Source organism: Necator americanus, chromosome X, assembly GCF_031761385.1.
Source record: "Necator americanus strain Aroian chromosome X, whole genome shotgun sequence".
Taxonomy (NCBI): domain Eukaryota; kingdom Metazoa; phylum Nematoda; class Chromadorea; order Rhabditida; family Ancylostomatidae; genus Necator; species Necator americanus.
Window position 1 is genome coordinate 1,228,229 of NC_087376.1, and position 22,439 is coordinate 1,250,667.

The window sequence follows — 22,439 nt, forward strand, 5'->3', positions numbered from 1 at the left end:
GTGTGTTGGGGATGCACCATTTCGTAGCGGGACCCAGAAGGATCCTCGTGGTGAGCGGTAGTCTATATCTATTCTAGTAAACTGTAAATGGTTGGGGATAGTTCTGCATTGGTCGTGACCAACTACGCAATGTTGCACCATAAACCAGAACTGTTCAATTGGGTTTTGGACAGACGATTCCTGAACTTTCACTTTATTTGTTCCTTTTTTTTCAAAACTATCAGAAGTGTTGGACAATAGGGGTGGACACATTCCAGCTAGATTATTTAGATCACAAAAAGGAAAAATCGAGTCCAAACTCCGAAAAATAGTACGAGAAGCATTTGGAGTCAAATGAACAAAACTTGAACGACTTGATCCGAAGAACTGTCGGAAGCGATGACAGTCCTTCTCATTCTTTATTCTTTGTAATTATCAGGAAAATTAAGCCAGCAACATATAGAGAACAGTGATATAACATTAAATCTCCTAAATATCTCGTGCTGACCTCAACATCAGAAAAAGAAACCATCGTGCCTTTTAATCTTAGCAGGAGAAAGTGACCCTTAATTTCCACTCCGTCAGCCATGGAATAGTCTTAGAAGAATATTTGATCTATAGTGCTGGACTCAGTCTTTAACATAACGTTCTTGGAGCCGGCGAAAACTTCGTTATTCTGCATGGAAGTATGTGACCGTTTGGGAAGTCGTACATTATTGATTGGCTGCCGCAGCGCATAGCGAGCGAAGATCCTGAGGTATATCAGAGCGATTTGAGGGGATTTTTGTTCTCTGCCTATAGGAAGTTGTCGTTTTCAAAGAAATGTCATTTTTTTCCGTAAATTTTGTCTTTCCATTACTGTTTGATACCGTGCAATAGCAGTAAATTGACGAATAACATGATCATTCATCTTATAAGCAGGAATATAATTTTGAACTTGAGGTGGTTGCCCTGGCGATCCTTAACTAAGCTCTTCTGTGAAACTATGATACACTGGAATTAGACATGTGAGGAATTGAAAAGAGTTATAGTTGAAAATGGTTGGGAAATTAGCGTCTGATGTCTATTGTCCAGAATATGATCCGTTTATGATTTTGACAGGAGGTTATTTTTTTTTTCCGAATTTTCAACGAAGGAGTACTCCTTTTTTTTCGGATGAAATCTCCTTATCAAGTTAGTTTCAGATGACCGAGAATGAGAGACGCGTAATGGCACGTGTATCGATCGGTACTGAATGATGCATGTCACGCATCAAAGCATCTGGGCTTAATAGAATTTCGATACCTGAACGATTTTCTATTAATTCTTCGTCTTTACCATTTTTTTTCTGCTTAAAATAATTGGAACATTGCCCATCACTCCTTTTTCCTTCATTTCCCCCCGAAAAATTTTTGAGGATTTGAAGGGTAGGCTCGCTCAGTGCAATGATCTTTGACCGTTTGATCTCTTATGTTATAGAGCTAGCAAAAACAATCGATTCTTCATCCCAACAATTTATGACAACGACAATGCTCTGCGTTGAGGGCTAATTCACTTGTGATTTATTTCCCTTTAACAATAAAGTACTGGATGACAACATTATGGAAGAAATCCACACTTCCTCTCATGCAAACTCCTTCATAGAGAAGAATGTGCTCTTGTTCTGCTTAAAAGTAACATATTTTCCGATATTTATTCACAGTTATTGCTAATATTCCTAACAAAGCAACTAAGACATTTATTATGACACCTATGACACGACAATGTCACGATTATTTTAGTAATTATTTAAGTATTGGTACTATGTCAAATATCGACCGAAGTCACTCCTCAGTACCTACGTCCTAAAAATCTGTTCCATCTATCGCCCTGAGGAGATTTATCATCCGTTGGAATTGATAGGCCCCAAAGGTATCCTAAATTTCTAGATTCTAAAAAAAAAGAGCACTTCGGAGCTATTTGTCATGAAGCAAACCTTATAAGTCTGTAGTCTTTGTTTCGTTTCTAGATGTGCCTAGAAGACGGCTGAAAAGATGACAACGGTATTGGGGCAATACCGTAACTGTGATCAGAGGGTTGAAAATCTAAAAAATATGCTTTGAATAATGTAAAGAGGAATGCATGGAGGTATATTGGGAATTCCGCCTCAGCGGTCAAATTTTTGGACTCTATATATACGTCACATATTCAGACAACTAAATTCTACGATAACCAAGAGAGTGACGGAGCATTAAGTAGATCAGAATGATTAGACTAAGTTGTTTTGCCGTGCCAACTACCATAAATCCGCTTTACAGTTATCCATCGTAGTGGAGGCATCAAAGTTTGCGTTTGACTCACAGACAAAAATAATTGTCTGCGGGTTAAAGACAGCGTGTCACAAAACCAAATATATAAATAATATAGAGGTAGATAATAATACATAAATAATAGCAAAATAAAATAATAAACAATAAATAATAAATAATTAAAATAAACAATACAAAATATAGAGTTCCGTTTGTAGACTGCGAGTACGAGCGTGGCCCCGCTCAATCCCTTATAATCGTCGTGAAAAACGCCATGGGAACGGTGTTTTTTTCCTACGAAGTCCATGGAAACGCTCCACCCTTGTGCATGCGCTGCATCCTCGAGTGAGCGGTCGAAAATCAATGAGGTGTCCTCGCCTATTCTCACTTGAGCCTATTCAAGTGAAACCAGTGAATAGGGTGCTGTAGAAACCGGCACGTGCACAACAGTAGTGCATTTCCACGTACCTCGTAGGAACAAACGTCGTTCCCACGCCGTTTTCAGGACAATGAAGTGAATTGAGTGGAGCCATGCCCCTAATTCTTAATCTATACACCGAGTTCTATATATACCCACATGTTTCCCAACTACGTCAGTTTCGTGATACGCTGTCTCTAAGGGTGATGCAGGGGAAACAGGATGCGGAAGAGGTGTTATGATTGCCCGATTCATAGCTTATGTGAATACGCAAAATTGAACTATAACACCTCGAGCGCAAGCCAATCACGGCGATCTGATGACGCCCCTTTTCTCCGCCGCATCCGGCATTGATAATACGTATCGAGAGTTCATGTTGAGGAAAGGATTAATGCTGTTCCGCCGAACGTCTTATCAAGATTAGTGAAGGGGCTTCGAATCAATTGTTGTGGAATTTTGCAGACTTGGATTTATAGACTATAGACTAGATGTATTATTAACAACTATTCGTTTCTGTCTTTACCCTTCACAAGTAGTCATCTGAGGCGACCTTGTTTGTGCTTCTTCCGGCTTTCAAACCCACTAATTTTCTAATCATCCGTTGATTCCCCAGTGGGAGGAAATACTCAACTGTTTTAGTGCTGACTGCCTTAAAGGCGTCACTCCACAAATCTGAGGTGGTACGGATTTCAGGTGGAGTATTCGTAAACGGAATGGGAGACTACGGAAAGGTGGGTGATTCCGCCCATTTCTTCCTAATTACCGTAAAAAACGGCCCGGAAGATACGGCTTCAGGCGTTCTGGCGCACTATTTTCTACAGGGAGTTCGACTGGAGCGCGTCAGCCCTGTGCGGCGCCGCATCTTCCGGACCGTTTTTTACGGCAATTAGCAAGAAACGGACGGCATCACCCACCTCTCCGTAGTCTCCCATCCCGTATATGAATACTCCGCCTGAAATCTGCACTACCTCAGACTCGTGGGGTGATGCCTTTAAAGGGAGCATACCAGGAATCTGACGCGGTGAGGGGACCTGCGGGAAAAGCTGGAGATGGGATTGAAAATTGCGGTATACGAGATAGTTTCGCTCATCTCTCTCTAACCGTCGTAAAAAGCGGCGTGGGACCACTTTACTTCCTACGAGATACGTTAGAACGCTCCTCTACGTTCACGTTCCAGTACTCTCAACAGCCTATTCATTGGTTTCACTTGAATAGGCTGGTGAGAAGACATCATTGATCTTCAACCGCTCGCACTTGGATGCGGCACGCGCACAACGGTGGAGCATTGCAGCTGAAATCTTCGTAAAAATGACATCTTCCACGCCGTTTTTTTCATGACAATTAGGGAAAGATGAGCGGAACCACCCCGGATAGTGCAATCTATAACCACAGCATTTCTTTAGCATTTCCTTCGGATTCTCTCACAGATGCGCGGTACGCTGCCTAAACACATTTGGGTATTTCAAAGTGATGCTTAACGTATATGACGAATACAGAACAAAGAACACTTAAATGATATATATATATACATATATATATATATATATATATATATATATATAATGTGGAAATTTTGCATGTCTTGTTGCAAAGGAGTATAGCTCAAAATCCAATAATCGAAGATTTCATGGAGGTAGTGCGGAAAGATTGGACTACAGCGGGGTTTTTTGCAGTTATTTAGATTGATATGCTCGGGACTTGAGAAAAAAGTTGCTTCAAGGAAGACACATCTTGTTATCTCAAAAAGGAAGAAAAAACAACATACTGCATTAAGACTGATCAGGTTCGCCATTACCCAACGAGAAAGCGTGCCAGTGCACGAAGATATCTGAATATAACGTGTACAACGTTTCTTTTAAAGCAGTGTTAGAGAAGAAGAGGTGAACTCTTTACCTCATTGTGTTCACTGAAACTCATAATGATGGAGCTGATCCTGAATGGCAACAGAGTAGCTGCCGTGAATACTGTTGTCATAAAGACAAAATAGAAGGTCCGAAGACGTGAGGCGAGCACCTGACGAGATGGTCCAGTTTGATAGAGTGCCTGCTCTGGAATTAGGTCTGAATTGTAATTTGCATCTAGTAATTCTTGAGCACGACGGGATTTCTAGGGGTAAGAACTAGGATTGACGGAGTCCTATCAATGGATACTTTCTGGTAGCACCGTATTTGATCATGGAAACTGCTAGTTGTCTTCACTAAGAGGAGGTGCTGATGCAGGTTAAAGAGGTTGAATTTTCAAAGGTTTTAGCAATTGACATCTTAAAAAAGCTTTGCATTGTTCATGCATTTCGAATAGACCGGTATTTATTGTGGCCTTCAGAAACTACATTTTTGTTTGCCTTCCTTTAGAACAAAAAAAAAAAAGAAATACGAACATGACACTTTTTTAAGGAAAACCATGCAATTCTAATTCAAGATTGATTGACGTAATGGAGGGTTACAAATAACCAGTATTTTTTTTCTGGGGTTTATGTACCTTTGAAAACGCTGAAATCAATCAATACTTATCTATGAGAAAAAATTCTACAGCTTTTGTCAATTTTTTCAGTGTCTCTGTTTGCAGATACAGACGGACTCATCCACACCAACCTTTGACATGCTCAGAATAGTAAAAGAAATATCGCAGCATGTTTTTGCCAGCAGCAATTTTTTGTTTACCTAGGCTTTTATATTGCGTTATTCTTCATAAACGGACAGATGAGTAAACAAGCCATAGCAGAAGCAGGAATTCGCCCACGCATTCGCTTCGTAGTTATTACAGGCAGCATAATCAGAAGATCGAAGATCATAACATCAAAATTTTGAATGTTGTTTTCCCGTAGTCTAGACGAAGAAAAACATGATTATTGAACAGCTGAAGTCATGGAATTAACAACGTGGTATAGGATGGTTATGCGTTTCGTTTTAACCATATCTCCACCTCTTCTACATCCAGAGATTTTGACGTAAAGTTCATACCTTCAGCCAACTTCTTTCTGTGTGTGGATACAACTTTGACAATATATAATGCAACGGCTAACGATGTTAAAGTAGGCATCACACATACGCTGATCTGCAAAAATCGAGATTTATCCTGTAGTTATTTCCCTTTGTTCAGATCTTGGGATAAGCTGGAAAGTCAGCCATTCGGCCGTAATACCATGCACAATTTTGTTCAGCAAACGACATAGAAACAGCCAGTAGCAATTTTTTTCGTACTGAAAAGGTCTTATAAGTTTTAAATCTCGATCCCCATAACATTTATGCAAAGAAAGAAGATTTACGACTACTTTATTATCTTCTAACGGCTTTATGTGCATGTGATTTTGTTTATGTTGCAGAAAACAGCACACTTTCAACGCTAAGGTGACGTCTCTGTTATGCCTCCGTTTCGGAGGCAGTAAAATGTCCAATCAAACATATTCAGAGCAACTACTCACCGAAAAAAGTAGGTACATTCCCCAACGATCGTGCAGAAGATGTATCGAACTGCAGTTTTCTCCGCATCTGAAGCAAAAAAAATCCTATTCATATTTTTCTAAATTCTCGACTTCTGCCCAATATCATCAGCAACATTTTTCACGACTTCAGCAACTCAGCTTCTTGTTTCCCTCATAACAAAAAGCAATTTGGCCGAGTGAGCTGTTCCTCGACGAATAAGTTTTCCAGAAACAACGTTCCTCCAAAAATGATGGATGAACGAGCAAGCGGAATATGAATTTTTGGTGCCTCTCATCAAAAATGTATTCATTCATAGGAGAGAAATCGCAAGTGAAAAAAAAATGCAACTTAACCTACTTGAAACATTCAAAGTACCATGCTCCAGCGACAAATATCAAACAACACGCCCATACTGTCAATGCTAGTATGATACCACAACGTTTAGTCACGTAGGCTGAATATCTGGAAAAGAAAGTCCTCAAAACGCGAAACACATACAACTAAAGCTATATTTCAACGCGTTTGCGAGAGAAATGTAAATTTTGAAGTTCTAGAATTCTAAAGAGACCATCTTTTTTTTTGGCAGCTCTCCCATTTTCAAGTTACAGTGAATTCCCACGCAAATCGATGCATGCGTGCTGTGCACAAAACATGACTCCATCGCCTTTGACATCTACGAAAACTCAACCATCTTTGAGAATCGAAACGAAATTACCTCAGCGGATATTTGAAGTATAGCAGTTTGTCGAGATTGAGTAGGATGAGGCTTAAACTTGAACCAGACAGCGTAACCCATGTGAGAAAGTGTACAGTGACGTTCAAGATCATTGGTAACTCATGACGATTTTGCAGGATCCGTGAAATCGCCTCGATAGGATAACAAAAAGCTGAAGGGTTAGTGACATTTAGTGAGACAGTTGGACTTTTAGTGTTGACAGCCATTATACAACGTCGTGAGCTCATGATGTTTCCTTATTATTAACAATACCTGTTTGAATAAAATCTCCCATAGTCATACTGAAAAGGAACACATGCAGGCACTGATCACTCGCGCTTCGACGAATATGTCGATTTGCCTGAGAAATAATTTTCTAGCATTCTTCGCCATTTTTGTGCATGTATTTCACGCTTTCACGGACCTGCCTTAGTACATAGACTTGCAGGAATGATGATAATATCGTAGAGAAGAAGATGAAGTAGTCCATCCAAAGGATGAGTTCAAGAACTACATCTTGATCAACAAGCTGGAACAACCCAGAGTTTTTTTTTCGGATGAAAGAATGCTTGCAGTTTGTCAGTTGTCTTTTATTTGCTGCGGGGAATATTCGAGAAAAACTGCTGTTTATACTTGACAAATTTCAGCGCATAAACAATGACGAGAAAAATTCGGCCCAAGAATTTTAAGCTCACCGTGGACGGCATACACAAGAGAGGTTCAGTAAAATTCTCTTCTACTGGAGACTGTTTCTCGGACATCTTTAGGAAACGTCACACGCTTATTTCGGTGCAAGATTCTGGAATGGATCCTGGAAGGAAATAGCAGATTAACAGTCAATACAAACAAATAAATCGGACCGAGGTATGAGGGCGCAGATCAAGTAATGCAATATTATAGCCACGGCTATAGTTGTCAAAGTGAGAAAGGCGGCGAAGTAAGGAAGATGCAAGGTGACATGTCGGCATGAGCTGCTCTGAGATTTAAACAATTCACACTGGATCCACGGATGCACATATGGTGAAGAAGAATTGAGGACAACGAAGAGGTGATTGCCAGGTTCAGTGAAAAGTGTTAGAAATGTGATTAGGAGGCGAAGTGGATGGAATTCGTTTCAAAGCTATGCGATTTCCTAGGGACAGGTAGCTATTCTCCGTTCTATAAGTGAAATATCAAAGAGCTATCGCTATGTTTGTGAAATATCTGGATGTGGGTTTACACAAATGCCACGGATCGTAGGGATCAGCGTTCTGTACTGACGTCTGTAATAGAAAAAAGTGTCGGATGGTAGCGACAGTCGTCTATCACCTGACTGTCGAAGCTGAAGTGTTCAAGCCCTTCAAATCGTATTCTTCGGGAAGAATTTCGAAAAACCCCATGACTGACGAATGACTGCGTACTGAAGAAAGCAGTGAAACGTTGAGGAGGTAATAGTATGTACATATATATGGCCTCACATACCGAATTCAGTCAAAATCGTGACACTTTACTCGTTATATATCGAGATATAGGAGTGAAACAGCATATCCACAATATTACAGGAACACGCAGCGTCACTTCAATAACCGCTAGACGGCGCGGATAATGTGGATATGGAGGCAGGATTGTGTGAAGACCACATCAATCAGAAAACGACATACATAAACCGAGGCACAGTCGTGTTTTACAGGGTACTGTAGAATATGCGTGAATTTTCAAAAACAATTTCGGGAAGGATACTCATTATGTTGAGTTGCAAACTGTGCCGAGCGTCATCCTAGCATGGAAGCTAATTCGCATGGAAAACATTTTTGTTAAAAGCTGTCCAGAATTCTAATTTTCATCAACTGCAAAGTTTTCAACGTGATCCAGACGACTTGTTTTTCTAAGCTTATAATCCAGAGAATTGTGTTGAGGTACGTGGTCGAACTGTAAGTTGAAGTAAGCCTTGTATGAATGCTCAAGGATTAAGAGATACAAGAGCTGCAAAATAGAGAAAAATGGAGAATAAGGACGGGACAACGAGGTAAATGAGGGAGAAGTAGAAACTTTCGGGTAGCAACGCCATCTTGCCGGCAGCGCTTCATGACAGGGCGACTAACGACTAAGAGAATGTGCATCGTTCTTATACCTTTAAAACGTCACCTCAGCGTGTGGTCGAGTCATATTTTCAAGCAATAATGATGATTTAAAGCTAAACATAAACGTAGATGGATGAGAAACAGTAACCTACAAACTAAAGTAAATAGAAATCTAGTGATCAATATTTTAGACAGAACGGATTTACAGGTGACTTAACTCAAACACGCGAATAGAAACATCGTTCCTAACTTCTAGATATTAAAATTTATAGTTATGGATAAATTTTATGTATGCTTAAGAAGGGTAGAAACGTATTTAAAGCTATCGATTTTTTTTTTCGTTGACTATCATTTATAAAATGCACTCTTCAAGTTACGAGAGCAACGGGATCGCGGCGGAAATCCAAGCTGCAATGAATTATTCATTATGGCAATGAATCCTAGCGCCTGATACGTTTCATGGACGTGACAACGGGCGGTCCATGCAGTGCTGAGCAACCCACTAAGTAGATGCTAACACTAAAACACGGGAATAGAGTAGACCATAAGATTTTGCATTATATTTGTAGCTATATGAAAGCTCTTACCGTTATATATGATCTACAGTTGAGAACGCTTTCTAGAAGATTCGCTACGTTGCAGTTAATCTTAAAAAAAAATGTTTCTTTCTTATAATATTGACAGGTTTGTGCAAGACTGAGCTGAGAGATGAGAGAACCGCAAAACATAATGAAGGCGATGGAAAGATATGAGCGTTCCGCCTCTACTTTTTCATAAGATCTAATTTTGCAGTATTTGCAGTTCTACAATGAAAATTTATTGAGATATAAATTGCTTGAGGATATACTGGTGATCGCTGTAAATATACTCGAATTCGGATACATCCAGAACGAAACGAAGAAGCCTACACTACGTGATATGTCAAATATTCTGCGACATGTATCATTAGGAAAAGGGCATCGTGCAGAGCTTGAATAATAAAATCCAAGAAGAGATTACAGAAGATTTACTCCCTCTCAACATTTTCACTTTTGTTCCAAGTTGTGGACATTTTAAAAGCGTATCCACTCTATCCTGGACTAGGTCCTAAAATCGTGAAATATCTTCGTTAGTAGATTTTATTCATTTTCATCTTAGCTCTACGTTAAACAAGTTCTCCTTAAAATGTTAATTTTACAATTGATTTTCTCGAAGACCGAAAGATCCCAATTTTTGATCCCCTCTAAAGCCTCTATAAATGAGGTGTTAATCGAGGACAGAATGAGCAATCAGGACAAGCCGTAAACATGAATTAAATACCTCTTCGAAGATTTGTAATTTTGTTCGACATGAACATGAAATTCAGCCTCAAACACATTTGAACTAATCCAAGACACACCATCAATTGTCATAAAATTCCAGAAGAAAGAGGGTTGTCGTTTGTTTCAGTACTCAAGGTTGAAGGCTGTTTTCCTCGTATTAGTCACTCGAATTCCGCTATTTTCGGTGTTGTGAGAGGAGAAACACTAATGAATGCATAAACGGTGGGAAAGTGGTCCAAGATCATGTCAAAGACGGCTTCGGGAAAGGTTCACTGAAAGTCACGTTGCTTGCAGAGAATTTCTAGGAATGATGAATAAAAATCTATAGGTGAAGACGAACTCAGGTTGCTCAAGTTTGATCACTATACTTCTACTCTACTACTATGATAGTTAGTAGTGAATACATTTGAAGCGAAAAAAACAAGGACACAAATTCATGGAACGCTAGAGGCTGTAGGTGAAGTAAGTTCATGGATTTCTTCTTCGCACATGTCGCGATAACGGACTTAGTATGTAATTCGGTGTCAACAGGATGGGCACGACGCGCCTTTGAGGAAATTCGTTCAACAAGGCCAATGAGGAACCTCATTAGACATAAGAGTAAGAAAAAGTGAAGACGATCAAAAATACGCACTTTAGTGAAGTCAGCTCACAAGAATTTTTTGCTCACAGGATGAGTTCACTCAGCTCAGATGATAACTCAATGTTTGTATCCGATACCGATTAACGCACACATTCGTCTCGGAAACGAGGTATGAATGAAGGATCTCTGCGCGGCATGACTCATTATATCGAATACAATCATTGTTGCTGAATAATCGTGGAATATATCATTTTCATCGCATAAATAGATAATATCTACCCTATTCGTTATTTGACATATGAGTGAATGAGGAAAAGCACGAAAGTGAGAAATTGAGGAAAAGACGAATAGTGATGCATTAATACCGCTCGCCATATTGGTCCCATCTTAGAATTACCTAGGGGCAAAATTGTGCCAATTCCTAGACATCTGCTCAGAATCCTAGTCCTAGCCAAGGCGTAGTCAAAACACAGTTATGATTTTTCTGCTTTTCGGTACTATGATTTTTTTGTCTCAACTTCAAAGAGAATGTTTAAATTGAATTTTTCCCATTCTGATCAATTCTGGCCATGGATCACCAGTCGTTTGTAATTGAAAGCACCAATGCTTTCTGGTTGTTACGTTCTAATCATATGATGAATAGGATTTATTTCTTGGGATTCGTATAAGTCATGGAACCATTGAGTCACAACGTAGTCAAGGGATTCTAGAAATGCTTCTTTCTATTGAGAATCGAAAGCAAACTCATTTCATCTGACTATTTTCCACGAAGATTAGAGTAAGTAAAACGAACTATAACATTGTAGGATCATATCAGGAAGATACAGATTCAGGCATGACATTATTTTTTTTTAGCGAGCTCAAATAATACTTTCTAACGTATTCCTAAATAAAGTAAAAAAGACCTATAAGTAAATTAAAGACCAATTCAATTACGTTCAAAGAACACATCTCTAAATACAAATACTTGAAAACTATCTTTAAAAAAAAAAAAAGAAAAAAAAGCATTTACATGTCTTATGTTCGAACTCCAAAGTATTGGAACAAATTTATCTATTGATGATTTTGACTCCCTCAGATTTTCCTGGGAGGTCTGCACTCACATTTGTGTTCAGAGTGGTTTAATGAGATAAAGGAGTAATGATAAGCGAAACATTAGCAGACATTTTTCCCAAAATTTCGCGGATTTCTGCCCTTGAATACAATCATATTATTGCATTAAATGTATTCATGCAAAATGATTGCGACGACTTGTATAGTAACGAACTTTTGCAATTCAAAAAGAATACTGTGAACAGATAATATATTTTCGAGCCAATGATGGTATTTTTTTCTTCTTTTTTCGTCCAATAATCAATCCCAGTAATCCATCCAGAACTTCGAATGACTTCAATAGTTAACGTGAAAGAAATTATTTAAGGCATGTGGTTAAATGACGTTAAACTATGAACAAACGGAGAAACGTCTCTGGACTGGTGGCAACATCAAGGCAGCGGATTTATTTTGGATAGACAGGAAATGTACCAAATGAGGCTTCCATGGAGTAAACGAATTGAATCAAGGCAGCCTGTTGGTTGGTCTTTCGGCCCTGATGAATAGCGAGGTATTCATTGCTGGCACATTTTTTTTTAGAACTGAGTTAGTGAAGAATGAAAATTTATTACTATGCGAATAGATTTTTTCAGCCGGGACACATGTCACAGGAAATCCTGTTTTTCCTCGTTATTTGTTTCATTTATAGAGTTAATTTAAGGGATTGTGGGCATACGTAAATGTAACTTTTGCGCCTTTCAAAATGAAAAGAAGATTGATGAGGTCTACGATGAGTGAGGAAGGAGGGAGGGGATTAGAAGTAGATATTTCAAAAAAAATCTGATGATTTTGTTGAATAGAGCTCTTCGAGTACACAAATACTCATGAAGCTGTCACCGCAGCAACTAATCCTGGTTATTAACACTTCCTCAACTGACATCATATCCGTACCTACCTGAAAATAACTCCGTAGCTAAGCACAACAACGTTTGAATAAGTGTTAGGCTCAGTCACGTAGAACACATGTAAATCACACCTCTGTGGATTTTTCCAGACTTTGATTACTGGATTAGTGTGCCTATTGGTGTTACTTTGCACTTGTGGTTACTCAGTAGTAGTAAAAAGCTCAGAAAATTCCCGTCAGAGGAGGTATAAGTGCGTTATCTTTGAGTTGGGGAATTTTAAGGAATTACTCCTTATTACCTGTACAATTCACATCTAACTTGAAATACAATGTGGAAATGTCATGGTACTTTCTGTAATGAACTCGGAGATCAAATTGGTCCGACACACTCCTTCTACGAAAAATAAGTTCAAGTGAATTGAAGACATTTCGTGCGACATCATTTAATTTTCGTGCGGTACCTTGTCACAGTTCGTCCGAATCCACAATATAAGTGATTCCGTGGATATGCCGTCCTTAGGATTACCGTAGTCAAACTAGGAGATGTGAAAAGTAATTGTTTTCGTTTCAATCTTGTTTGTTGGGAAATGAGCAGTTGTGAAGGAGATTGGGTAATGGAGGCGATCGTGAGTGAGAAGGAAGGAAGTGAAAGCGATAACCGAGTAAATTCACATTGGTGAACAAAATTTGCGGTTCGGAAGAGAGGAGGGGCTTGAGGGAATCGGAATCGCCGTGTATCACTCTATTATTTTTATTTCTCTTCCAAGCTTCCTACGCAGATACTCATTAACGAGTACGACCACGACCATATCCACAACAAATTCACACACCCGTTCTATTCTGGTCGTTGGATTCACATATTTAATGATATGCGCTGCTACGAAGTACCAAAGATAACGTCATTGAAGAAATCTGAGCCTGGGAAACTGAGCAAGTTAGCAGCGTGCAGCTTCTCGCACCTGCATAACTCCTGAGGTTCACGTCATTTGCTGGAAGTTTTTCTTGCAATGCATACATTCCCTCCAGCATAGAATTAAGGGGAATGTTCGATCGGAGTCGGAGTTAAAATGTCGGAGAATAATGAGGTAGAAAAGTTTCGGAAACGACAACTATAACTTTGCTCTTTTTTTGTTTTCCCAGGAATATATTGCCCAATTAAGTGTAGAATGTGCATGAGACAATTTTTCTTCTCCATCAACTAATATTATTGTTTGTATTTGATATGAAATATCCAAAATCGCAGCGTTTCAAAGCAGTGCATTGTGTACCATTATGCATGAATGTGCATTAAAATGAGTGTTTTAGAAAGGAGAACTTAGAATGAAAAAAAGCAACGATCAGAGACGAGCAAAATGTAGATATCGGGAAATAAAACATCTTATGAGAGGTTATGAAGACTGAAAGAGTTAAAACGTCATGTCGGATTTGGTAATAACAATGAAGGGAGCCTACAATTCCTATTCCAGATGTTTTTCCTTGCCAGCGGTCCTCACTCTAAGAGTTAGATAATTTTGTTGGAGATGAGTGTGGCGCGGCGTCTAATACAGCATGACTTGGCTGGGGATTCAGAAACTCACACATCGAGTCCTATAAAATAGCCGAAAAAGCACTCGTTGAATTATTTATATTAGAATTTAATTGTTTCAGTGACGAGTCTACATGAACATCCTCTCTCGAATTCCATACGTCTGTCAACTGTCCAGAGCATATTTCTCCTCTTAAGGACATCCAGCAAAATATAAGGTAAAGCAAAAGCGTTTAATATTTTCCTCAATGTGCTCGCTCAATCATATTCATCTGAGTATACTGTTATTTTTCAAAGAAATCACCCCACGAATCTGAGGTGGTACTAATGTCAGGTGGAGTATTCGTATGCGGGATCGTAGATTATGGAGAGGGAGGTGATTCCGTCCATTTCTTTCTAATTGCCGTAAAAACGGCCTGGAATATGCGGCGCGTGCGCAAGGCTGGCGCGCTCCAATCGAACTCCTTGTAGAAAATAGTGCGCCGGAACGCTCGAAGCCGTATCTTCCGGACCGTTTTTTACGACAATTAGGAAGAAATGAACGGAATCACCCTTCTCTCAATAATCTACGATTCCGTATACGAGTACTCCACCAGAAATCCGTACCACCTCAGATTCGTGGGGTGATGCCTTTAAACTTCCGAGTATCTCATCGGCGAGAGACTATAGAAGAGAATTATGAATGTTTCGACAACGTGAAGACGGAAAGGAACAACTTCCCAAAACAATGGATCCAACTCAAATTGTAGGGATTCGAACAATTCAGTTTACCCAAACGAATTCACCATCACTACGTGAAGATAAAATCGCCTTAAACTTCCGGCGGACCAAATATCAAGGAGCAGACGATTAGGCATAAGTGAGCCTCAAATAACAATGCTGGCATCTATCCAGTAAACAACAGACATCAAATTGTGAGTTGCCTTGAAATAAAACAGCCATGAAAACACAATAATTAGTGAAATACTTGGACTCAGCTCATAAAAGAAGTTGGAAGTGAGTTGAAAAAGTACCGCATGGTGGACGCTTCCATCATAACTCTAATTTGAGGTTGCGGTGCCGCTTACTATAACGTACTTATTTCTCTACTTATCTTCCAGCCTTCTGATTGAAAAGATGGGAAGTCACTCCTCGTTAGAAACAAATAGCTATGGCGGGAATCTCCGCAATTCGTCGATCAGTGACAATGGAGCGCAATTTCCCGCGGACAATAGCTAGGAAACTGGACGATGGAAAAGCTCAAAGAATCCTCTTAAAGGATTCTAGTCACTTTATTCACACAGATAATCATCATCACAACTCCCACAACTTTGATTTGATAGGAAGATTCAAGACTTCTCACTTGCGAAGAGTAAAATTTCTCTGGAAAAAATTTAAGGAAAAGAAGCTACAAAAGCAGCAATACAATAGAAATAAACGATGAAATAGGAGCAATCGGAGCATAAGCATTGCATTAGTTAACTTAATTAATCAATCAACTAATCAACCACATAGTTAATTCGACAATATTCCCTCAGGACAAAGTGTTCCCAGTTCATGCAAGAATTCGCTTCGCGATTTCATCCCAGCGAAAAAGTCGCCGAGTTCGGACATATGCATGTTAATGATGAGAAAGTAGTGTTTGCATTACTTTTTAAAATTAAAATTTACTACTTATCCGAATCCTTTATGGAGAAAGATTAAGCCGAATTTAGCAGCGACCATCTCTATAAAGAGTTGTTCATGGAGGATGAGGGGTTTAATTGAAGACATGATTTGCTAACAATTCTATGTAGGAAATGAATAGAATGTTCTTTAGTGAGAAAATTAAAACGTGTTATTCTCATATTGATTCCACTAGGAGGTAATAAGACAAAAATAGCTGCAAATTACTGCATGATGATAGTAGCTAAGGAATATGTGTAGGATAGATGAAATATGAATATTAGCGGTTTTCAAGGAGGTTTTTTTTTCCTGAGCTCTCAATGTGCAACACTACCTCAGCGCTGAGTCTTTTTGCAAACTGCGCCATTAACTACTTTCAACCCTGCTAGGTTAATGCGAAGTATAGAATATACTACACAGAAAAAACGCTATCGCATAGACTCATAAGCAAATTAGATTCCCATTTCTGTGAATTTTTAACTGAGAATTAGTAGACTAGTAGTGAATAATTAGTTGTGTATAACGAGAATGGCGTGTAGTTTTTTTTTTTTTTTTAATCGCGATGCTTGTCGTAACATACGGTATTTCATTATGATATAATGAAATAATACAGAAAATAAAGTTTTTATCTCGAGATTAAAAGGTTCTCGCAATTATTTACTCTAATTCTCTAATTTCTACATAATGTTGTTTTTTGGTCTCTAGGTAAATGTTTTGCTAGGCCAAAACCAATCCTAGTTAACGAAAGTATGATTTGAAATGATCCAACAAATCCACAACAGCTCTGCTGACAGAAAGAAATTCGTAGCGTTGCTTGTTTCATTTCTATTATAGGTTTAGTTTTTTGTAAAAGAAAAAACATTCGAACTGATTTGTACATTTTGTCCTTAACTAAATTTTGGAAAATATCCTCTTTTATTTCTGGAAAGTTTTAAAAAATGACTGCGTGCCTATGAATGTGAGGAAAGAGGAAGAATTTGCGGAATTCTCGGCGACACCCATAGGTGATTTAAAGACGGTATAGCTGCCGATGACAATCTAGAAAAAAAAATCCCAGGTAATTCAGGAAATCTGAGGAGGAAGTGTCGAGTGTATGCGATGTGAAACAACTCTAATAGCGTCTAGTCGTGGTGAGACATCTTTAAAAAAAGATCAATTTTTATATCATATCATTAGCGCAAAGAGGGAAAAATCTATTGGCGGATGCTACTGGAAATCAGATGCTCACGTAATCCTCAAATCGTGTTTTTTCCTCTTTGAAAAGAAGATAAACGAGGGATAAGCTATAGGTATCGCATAATTTTAAGCATAAAGCAAAACAATTTTTTCCTAATAAATTTCTAACACTAGAAAATAGCAACCCAACCGACTAGCACTTTCTATAAGTTCCTTTTTTTTATTTCGTTTTTGTATGCGTACCTGAAAAAAATAACGTTAAATGGTGAGACAAAATTTCTTGTTACGAAATAAACAAATGAGTAAATATATGGAACGTTAGAGTAGATAAAGAAAGTACTCACTTCATTGGGATTTTTGCCTAAGAGCTATGAAAAAAAAACAGTAGAGAAACTTTTGCAAATTCCACAAAAACCTTAAGTAGCTCAAAATTAAGGATAGAGAAAAGTTTGCTGCAATTTTGTGTTTGTACGTAAACTTTGAACGTAACAGATCTTCAATTGTAGCCAGGACAATCTGAAATTGCTGTTCCATATATAGCCTTAATCCACGTACATTTTTAACAATAGAACAATTTTGTATCCAGAAAATCACAAATTTACTAGACGTAAAAGCATACGTCTAAAGGTTGACGTTGATCTCACGAAATATACATCGGAAGTTGTAAATCCATGGGAAATAAGCGCCAGCACGAAAAACAACTCACACTCGAACTAGCTGTCAAACACTTAGAACGGATCAAAATTCGAGTATACTACTACGCTAAATCCAAAACATTACAAAGTTTCAGGAAAAACCGGACGCTACAGCACGTACAGGGACACATAGCTGGCGTTTGTGTACGTAATCGTCACCGCAAGGTCATAACCCGGCTAACGATTTTTCTTTGATCTACCACCACCACACAGATCAAAACTGACAGGAGTAATTGAACTGAAGATATCCCAGGATAATATGTAGTCCAGTCTTTGGAACAAGTAAAACTACGAAATCGAAGTGAAATAGAATGGAATTTACATACATACATCTTGTCGTTGCAAGACCAGTTTGAAACTTATAAAAAAAAACGATAATCAATCGCGGTGACCGCAATGTTTAACTAGCCCGGAACTGAATGCATCAAAGGCTGATGTGAAATTTTTTCGGAAATGATTTACTAGGATCCTTAGTCATATAGGGATTAATTAAGGATGACTTTCCAAGGGAAAAAAAAACATGCACTCTACATTGTTTATTTTGGCACACGCACAATTGCAGATTTGTTGACAAATCTTAGGTCTAGTGTCGATTCTCACGTATCTTGTTTTTTTCCATTCCATGGTTTTGTAAAATCCTCTAATCTATTTCTAACCGGAAGAAGTTTCTAATAGTTGCAGATTCCATTATTGTTTACGATTCCGTTAAATTTCACTTCAATTTCATTTTTTACGAAATTTCGTGACGGGTCTAAAATCCATAGTTTCTTCTCATCCTTGTACATTATTTTTGCTGTGTGTGTGTTTTTTTTTTTAAATCAAACACATGAAATATTAGGAACGTCGAACAAATCGAAACAGACAACGAATTGTTTCATCTTTGGAAAAGACAGTAAGTTTCGGGGTTACTGGAATACTGGACCTGAAATTCAGGGGAGGGGATTCTACAAAGGACGGCCAATAGTTGTGGCCTTCAAAGCTCAGGATCTGAATGTGGATGTGGTGTGAACATGACATTGTTTTCACGAAGAGTCTAATCACAAAAATTCCCTTCCAGAGTTCCATAGTTTCTGGCTCTTCTATTTCCTTGTTCTGCTTAACCATGAACCACGAATTGTTTAGGAGACAGAAGAAGCCACTGGCGCTGGCTTACACGACAATTTCCGACGTTTATTTTTTCTGGAAGAAAACAAAGTCCTTCAGACACTATTGTGTATCCGTGGAATACTTCACATAAGAATCGTCATACGAAGATTATGTTTTCGCAAATTTTCACACGTACCAAACAAGTGAAGTTTATGGATGTGTAGATTCCATGACTAAAGAATGTATTGTCTGGTGAAGGTCTAAAGATGACGAAAACACGTGAAAAAAATCCAGAGAATATTGTGTTGGCATACAGCAGTGACCAATCATCAAAACAAACATTTATTGCGAATAAATGTTTTACAATGCAAATTCCAGATTTATGCTTTGAGAACGAGTTTTCTTCGGAGTGCACGAGCGAACGCTTTCTTATTAACGACAAGAGCCTGAAATAGGACCACAGTTGACTCTAATGACCTGACTGAGGAACTACCTGATAAGATACCTTTTTGATGGGATATTCTCCTGATGCTTTTCCTCCTGCGCTACCAGATCCTCCAACATCAGCGGCCTGAATACTCAAACGTTATAGTATAGGTTGAATGAATAAATTGGTGAATGAAAAACAGACATACCGAACTTGCGCCACCACTCGCACCTTCCGATCCACCCGCTCCTCCACTACCTTCATTGCTTTTTCCTGCATCTCCTGCTGCAGCTTCGGCTGTAGCACCGGATGAGCCAGCAGTAGCTTCCGCTGCTCCACTGGCTCCACCATTCTCACTCGAGCCTCCACTAGTGCCTTCAGAAGCTCCAGCAGCTCCATCTCCTACTGGTGATGCTGGACTTTCAGCTCCTAAAATTTGCGCATTCTTTAAATCGTATTTACTATTGTTGTCCTACCAAGAAAGCTAACCTGAGTCACTGCCACCGTTGCTTCCGCTGCTGACATCAGTTTTGTACTGTTCTCCATTTTTCTTAGCTCTGTCGGGACATGGGCAGTACTCGGCATCGGCACCGCTTCCACCAGGCTGTCCGGGAAGGCCAGGGTAGCCATCCTGACCTGCCTCACCAGGAGCTCCCTATTTCATGCAGAACGATTAGACTGTGAACTAGCTCAAAACGAATTTATCCGAGAGTACCATTGCACCAGGTGGTCCTTGTGGACCTGGCATAGCATCATCGCCTCGCTCTCCTGGAAGCCCCTCATCTCCTTCTGGACCAGCGGGTCCCATTTCTCCTGCTGGTCCTGGACTTCCTTTTCCAGATCCCACAGCATCCGCTCCAGGTGCTCCTGTAGGAAGAAAATCAAAATTCTAGTGACGATATAAATATATCATGAATCAACCTCTTTCTCCCGCTGCTCCCATTTCTCCAGGAAGACCTGGTGAGCCGTCAGTTCCTTCATCGCCAGTAGCGCCATCGTTTCCTGGACTTCCGGGTGCACCTTTTTCTCCCTTGAATGAATAATTCGCATATCAATGTGGGAAAAAAGCAATCGGATATAATACCTTAGGTCCTCGAGGACCACGCGTTCCTTTGTATCCTGGCAAACCAGGAGGACCAGGAGGACAAACGGGGCAACCCTGATCTCCAGCTGCATTTGACGATTGTGCACCACCGCCATCCTTTCCAGGGACTCCCGGGAAACCATCATTTCCTGGAAGCGAGAATGTTAGCAATGACGTTACGAGTCTTCTGTTAGCAGCATGTTTCAGTTTACCTGGTATTCCAGCCGGTCCTGGAGAACCTTTGGGACCTGCGGGGCAACTAGATCCTCCACCGCCTCTTCCTTTTCCACCCCCATTTCCTGCACCTGTCGTTCCTACTTTGCTTGTTCCTAATACTCCAGCACTTTCACCAATCCCTGTAGAGCCTGCGCCACTTCCTGTAGAGTCACCACCACTTCCTGTAGAGCCACCACCACTTCCTGTAGAGCCACCACCAGTTCCTGTAGAGCCACCGCCACTTCCTGTAGAGCCACCACCACTTCCTGTAGAGCCACCACCAGTTCCAGCCTTTCCTTCTTTGTCTGAAGGAAAGCGTGAACAAAACGTGGGACCGGTATTGAAAAAAGTAGGAAAATTTACGTACAAACTTGTCGAGGGAACCTCCGAAGCTCCTCTTCCTCATTCATTAGCTCCTTCCACATAGTATCAGCCATTTCGTTGTAAACTCCTCGAGTCTCCATCAGTTCCTCTTCGATACTGTTCATAATGGTGAAAAGTAGAGGCATGGAAACAACCTTCAAAAATGTAGCGTTCGTCATTTATTTGAGGAAAACGGAACATTTTTCGTACCAGGCCAAGGAATGCGCATCCAGAGAGGAGTGTGGCGAAATTTACTGATGCATTCAGTCCCGGAGAAACGACTTTTCCCATCTGGAAGCAGTAGCAGCAGCAGATCTCAAATCTCAAAAAAGGTGCAGTTAAGGTGTTATTTTCTCTAGAACCAGTAACATTAATATAACAAAGAAAATTAATGGGAATTGAATGGAAGATTAGGTGGATCTTGCGATAATAAGCGTAATGCAATGGATTAAGCTTCCCGAATTTGGTCTTATATATGAAGAACAGCGATAATATCGGCAATTAATCGGAAGAAGTTAATCGTAATGAGGATCTGTAAACTTTAAACCGGTTGTAGCTTACAGTTACGCACTAGTCATTGCCCGATTCAAGCTTGCCATTAGCTCGTATCCTCGACAAGACTGAGGTGAATTTCTAAGAAAAATGCATTGTGCATTTCATTGGTCACAGCAGCAGATTGATCCGTATGTATAAATACAGAACATGAATTTAAAAAAAAGAAATGATCCTAGGGTTCCTATCCTTATGTTAAGAATAGTAGACATTAAAAACCCAATCATATTATCATCATCGTAATCATTGAGCCTCTTCAAGCTCAGGAAAACATGAAATCTCATCACGGATTGGGGAAATTTTTACGTTGCGTTCTTTCCAGGAATTTAGAGGTATCGAAGGTTCGCCATGTTTACAAGATATGTTTAAAGCATTTCTTACAAAATGAGATCATACAAATTCAATTACTTTTGGAATCAACTTCCTGTTGACATCCGAAGTCCGCTGAGCTATCCATTGTATTCAATATTTATGGCACAGGACATCCGATTTCTCTTCAAAAAAAGAATTTGTTCCCCGTCTCCAGAAGTCATCGACTACTCAAAAAAGATAAAATGCTGGACGTTGATCAAATCCCTTGGGATTTTAATACAGAGTTGTAAAGGACAACGATTTGAAAGAGCAAACCAATATATCAAGTCAGTGTTTTTATCCTCCAGAACATACAAACACAAGTTTATTGATCTACAAAGAAGAAAGGCTTGATTGTCCTTAGGTCATATCGATCCATTGACTATGCAATCGCGATGGGATCCCTAGACAGTGCATGTGTCACGGCGGTAAGAGGCTCTCACAACGTTGATGGTTCGAAACCTCTCATTGCCAACCGATTCGTGGATAAATAGGTACGAGACTTGTCTGGCTGGATAAAAACACTAGTTTGATACGCCGATCGGGTCCCACCACTGATTCTATAAGCCGCATTTACGTTCGTAGCTCTCCATAGTTCTGAATTGAGGACGAACACGTTGGCGTATTCCAAAGGCTCTG

The 22,439-nt window shown here is 39.5% G+C and overlaps 2 protein-coding genes across 3 annotated transcripts; both read right to left on the reverse strand.

Annotated features, from left to right (window-relative positions):
* Positions 1–1,802: 1,802 nt before the first annotated feature.
* RB195_021169 (uncharacterized protein) lies at positions 1,803–7,562 on the reverse strand (the record flags this gene model as incomplete). Of its 2 annotated transcripts, none has more annotated exons than XM_064207773.1 (12): positions 1,803–1,874; positions 1,934–1,972; positions 2,016–2,042; positions 4,430–4,492; positions 4,558–4,712; positions 5,625–5,718; positions 6,086–6,152; positions 6,444–6,548; positions 6,802–6,973; positions 7,075–7,162; positions 7,226–7,330; positions 7,497–7,562. In XM_064207773.1, 12 exons carry the CDS (start codon positions 7,560–7,562, stop codon positions 1,803–1,805), a joined length of 1,053 nt encoding a protein of 350 aa, XP_064063653.1. The 2 variants fall into 2 exon arrangements, with proteins under 2 accessions (XP_064063653.1, XP_064063654.1); XM_064207772.1 differs by having other exon boundaries at positions 1,841–1,874; positions 1,934–1,962.
* An 11,625-nt stretch (positions 7,563–19,187) lies between these two features.
* RB195_021170 (uncharacterized protein) lies at positions 19,188–21,188 on the reverse strand (the record flags this gene model as incomplete). Its single annotated transcript, XM_064207774.1, has 10 exons — positions 19,188–19,253; positions 19,313–19,378; positions 19,443–19,663; positions 19,724–19,889; positions 19,950–20,101; positions 20,156–20,264; positions 20,319–20,467; positions 20,531–20,839; positions 20,902–21,052; positions 21,108–21,188. 10 exons carry the CDS (start codon positions 21,186–21,188, stop codon positions 19,188–19,190), a joined length of 1,470 nt encoding a protein of 489 aa, XP_064063655.1.
* Between the last annotated feature and the right edge of the window lie 1,251 nt (positions 21,189–22,439).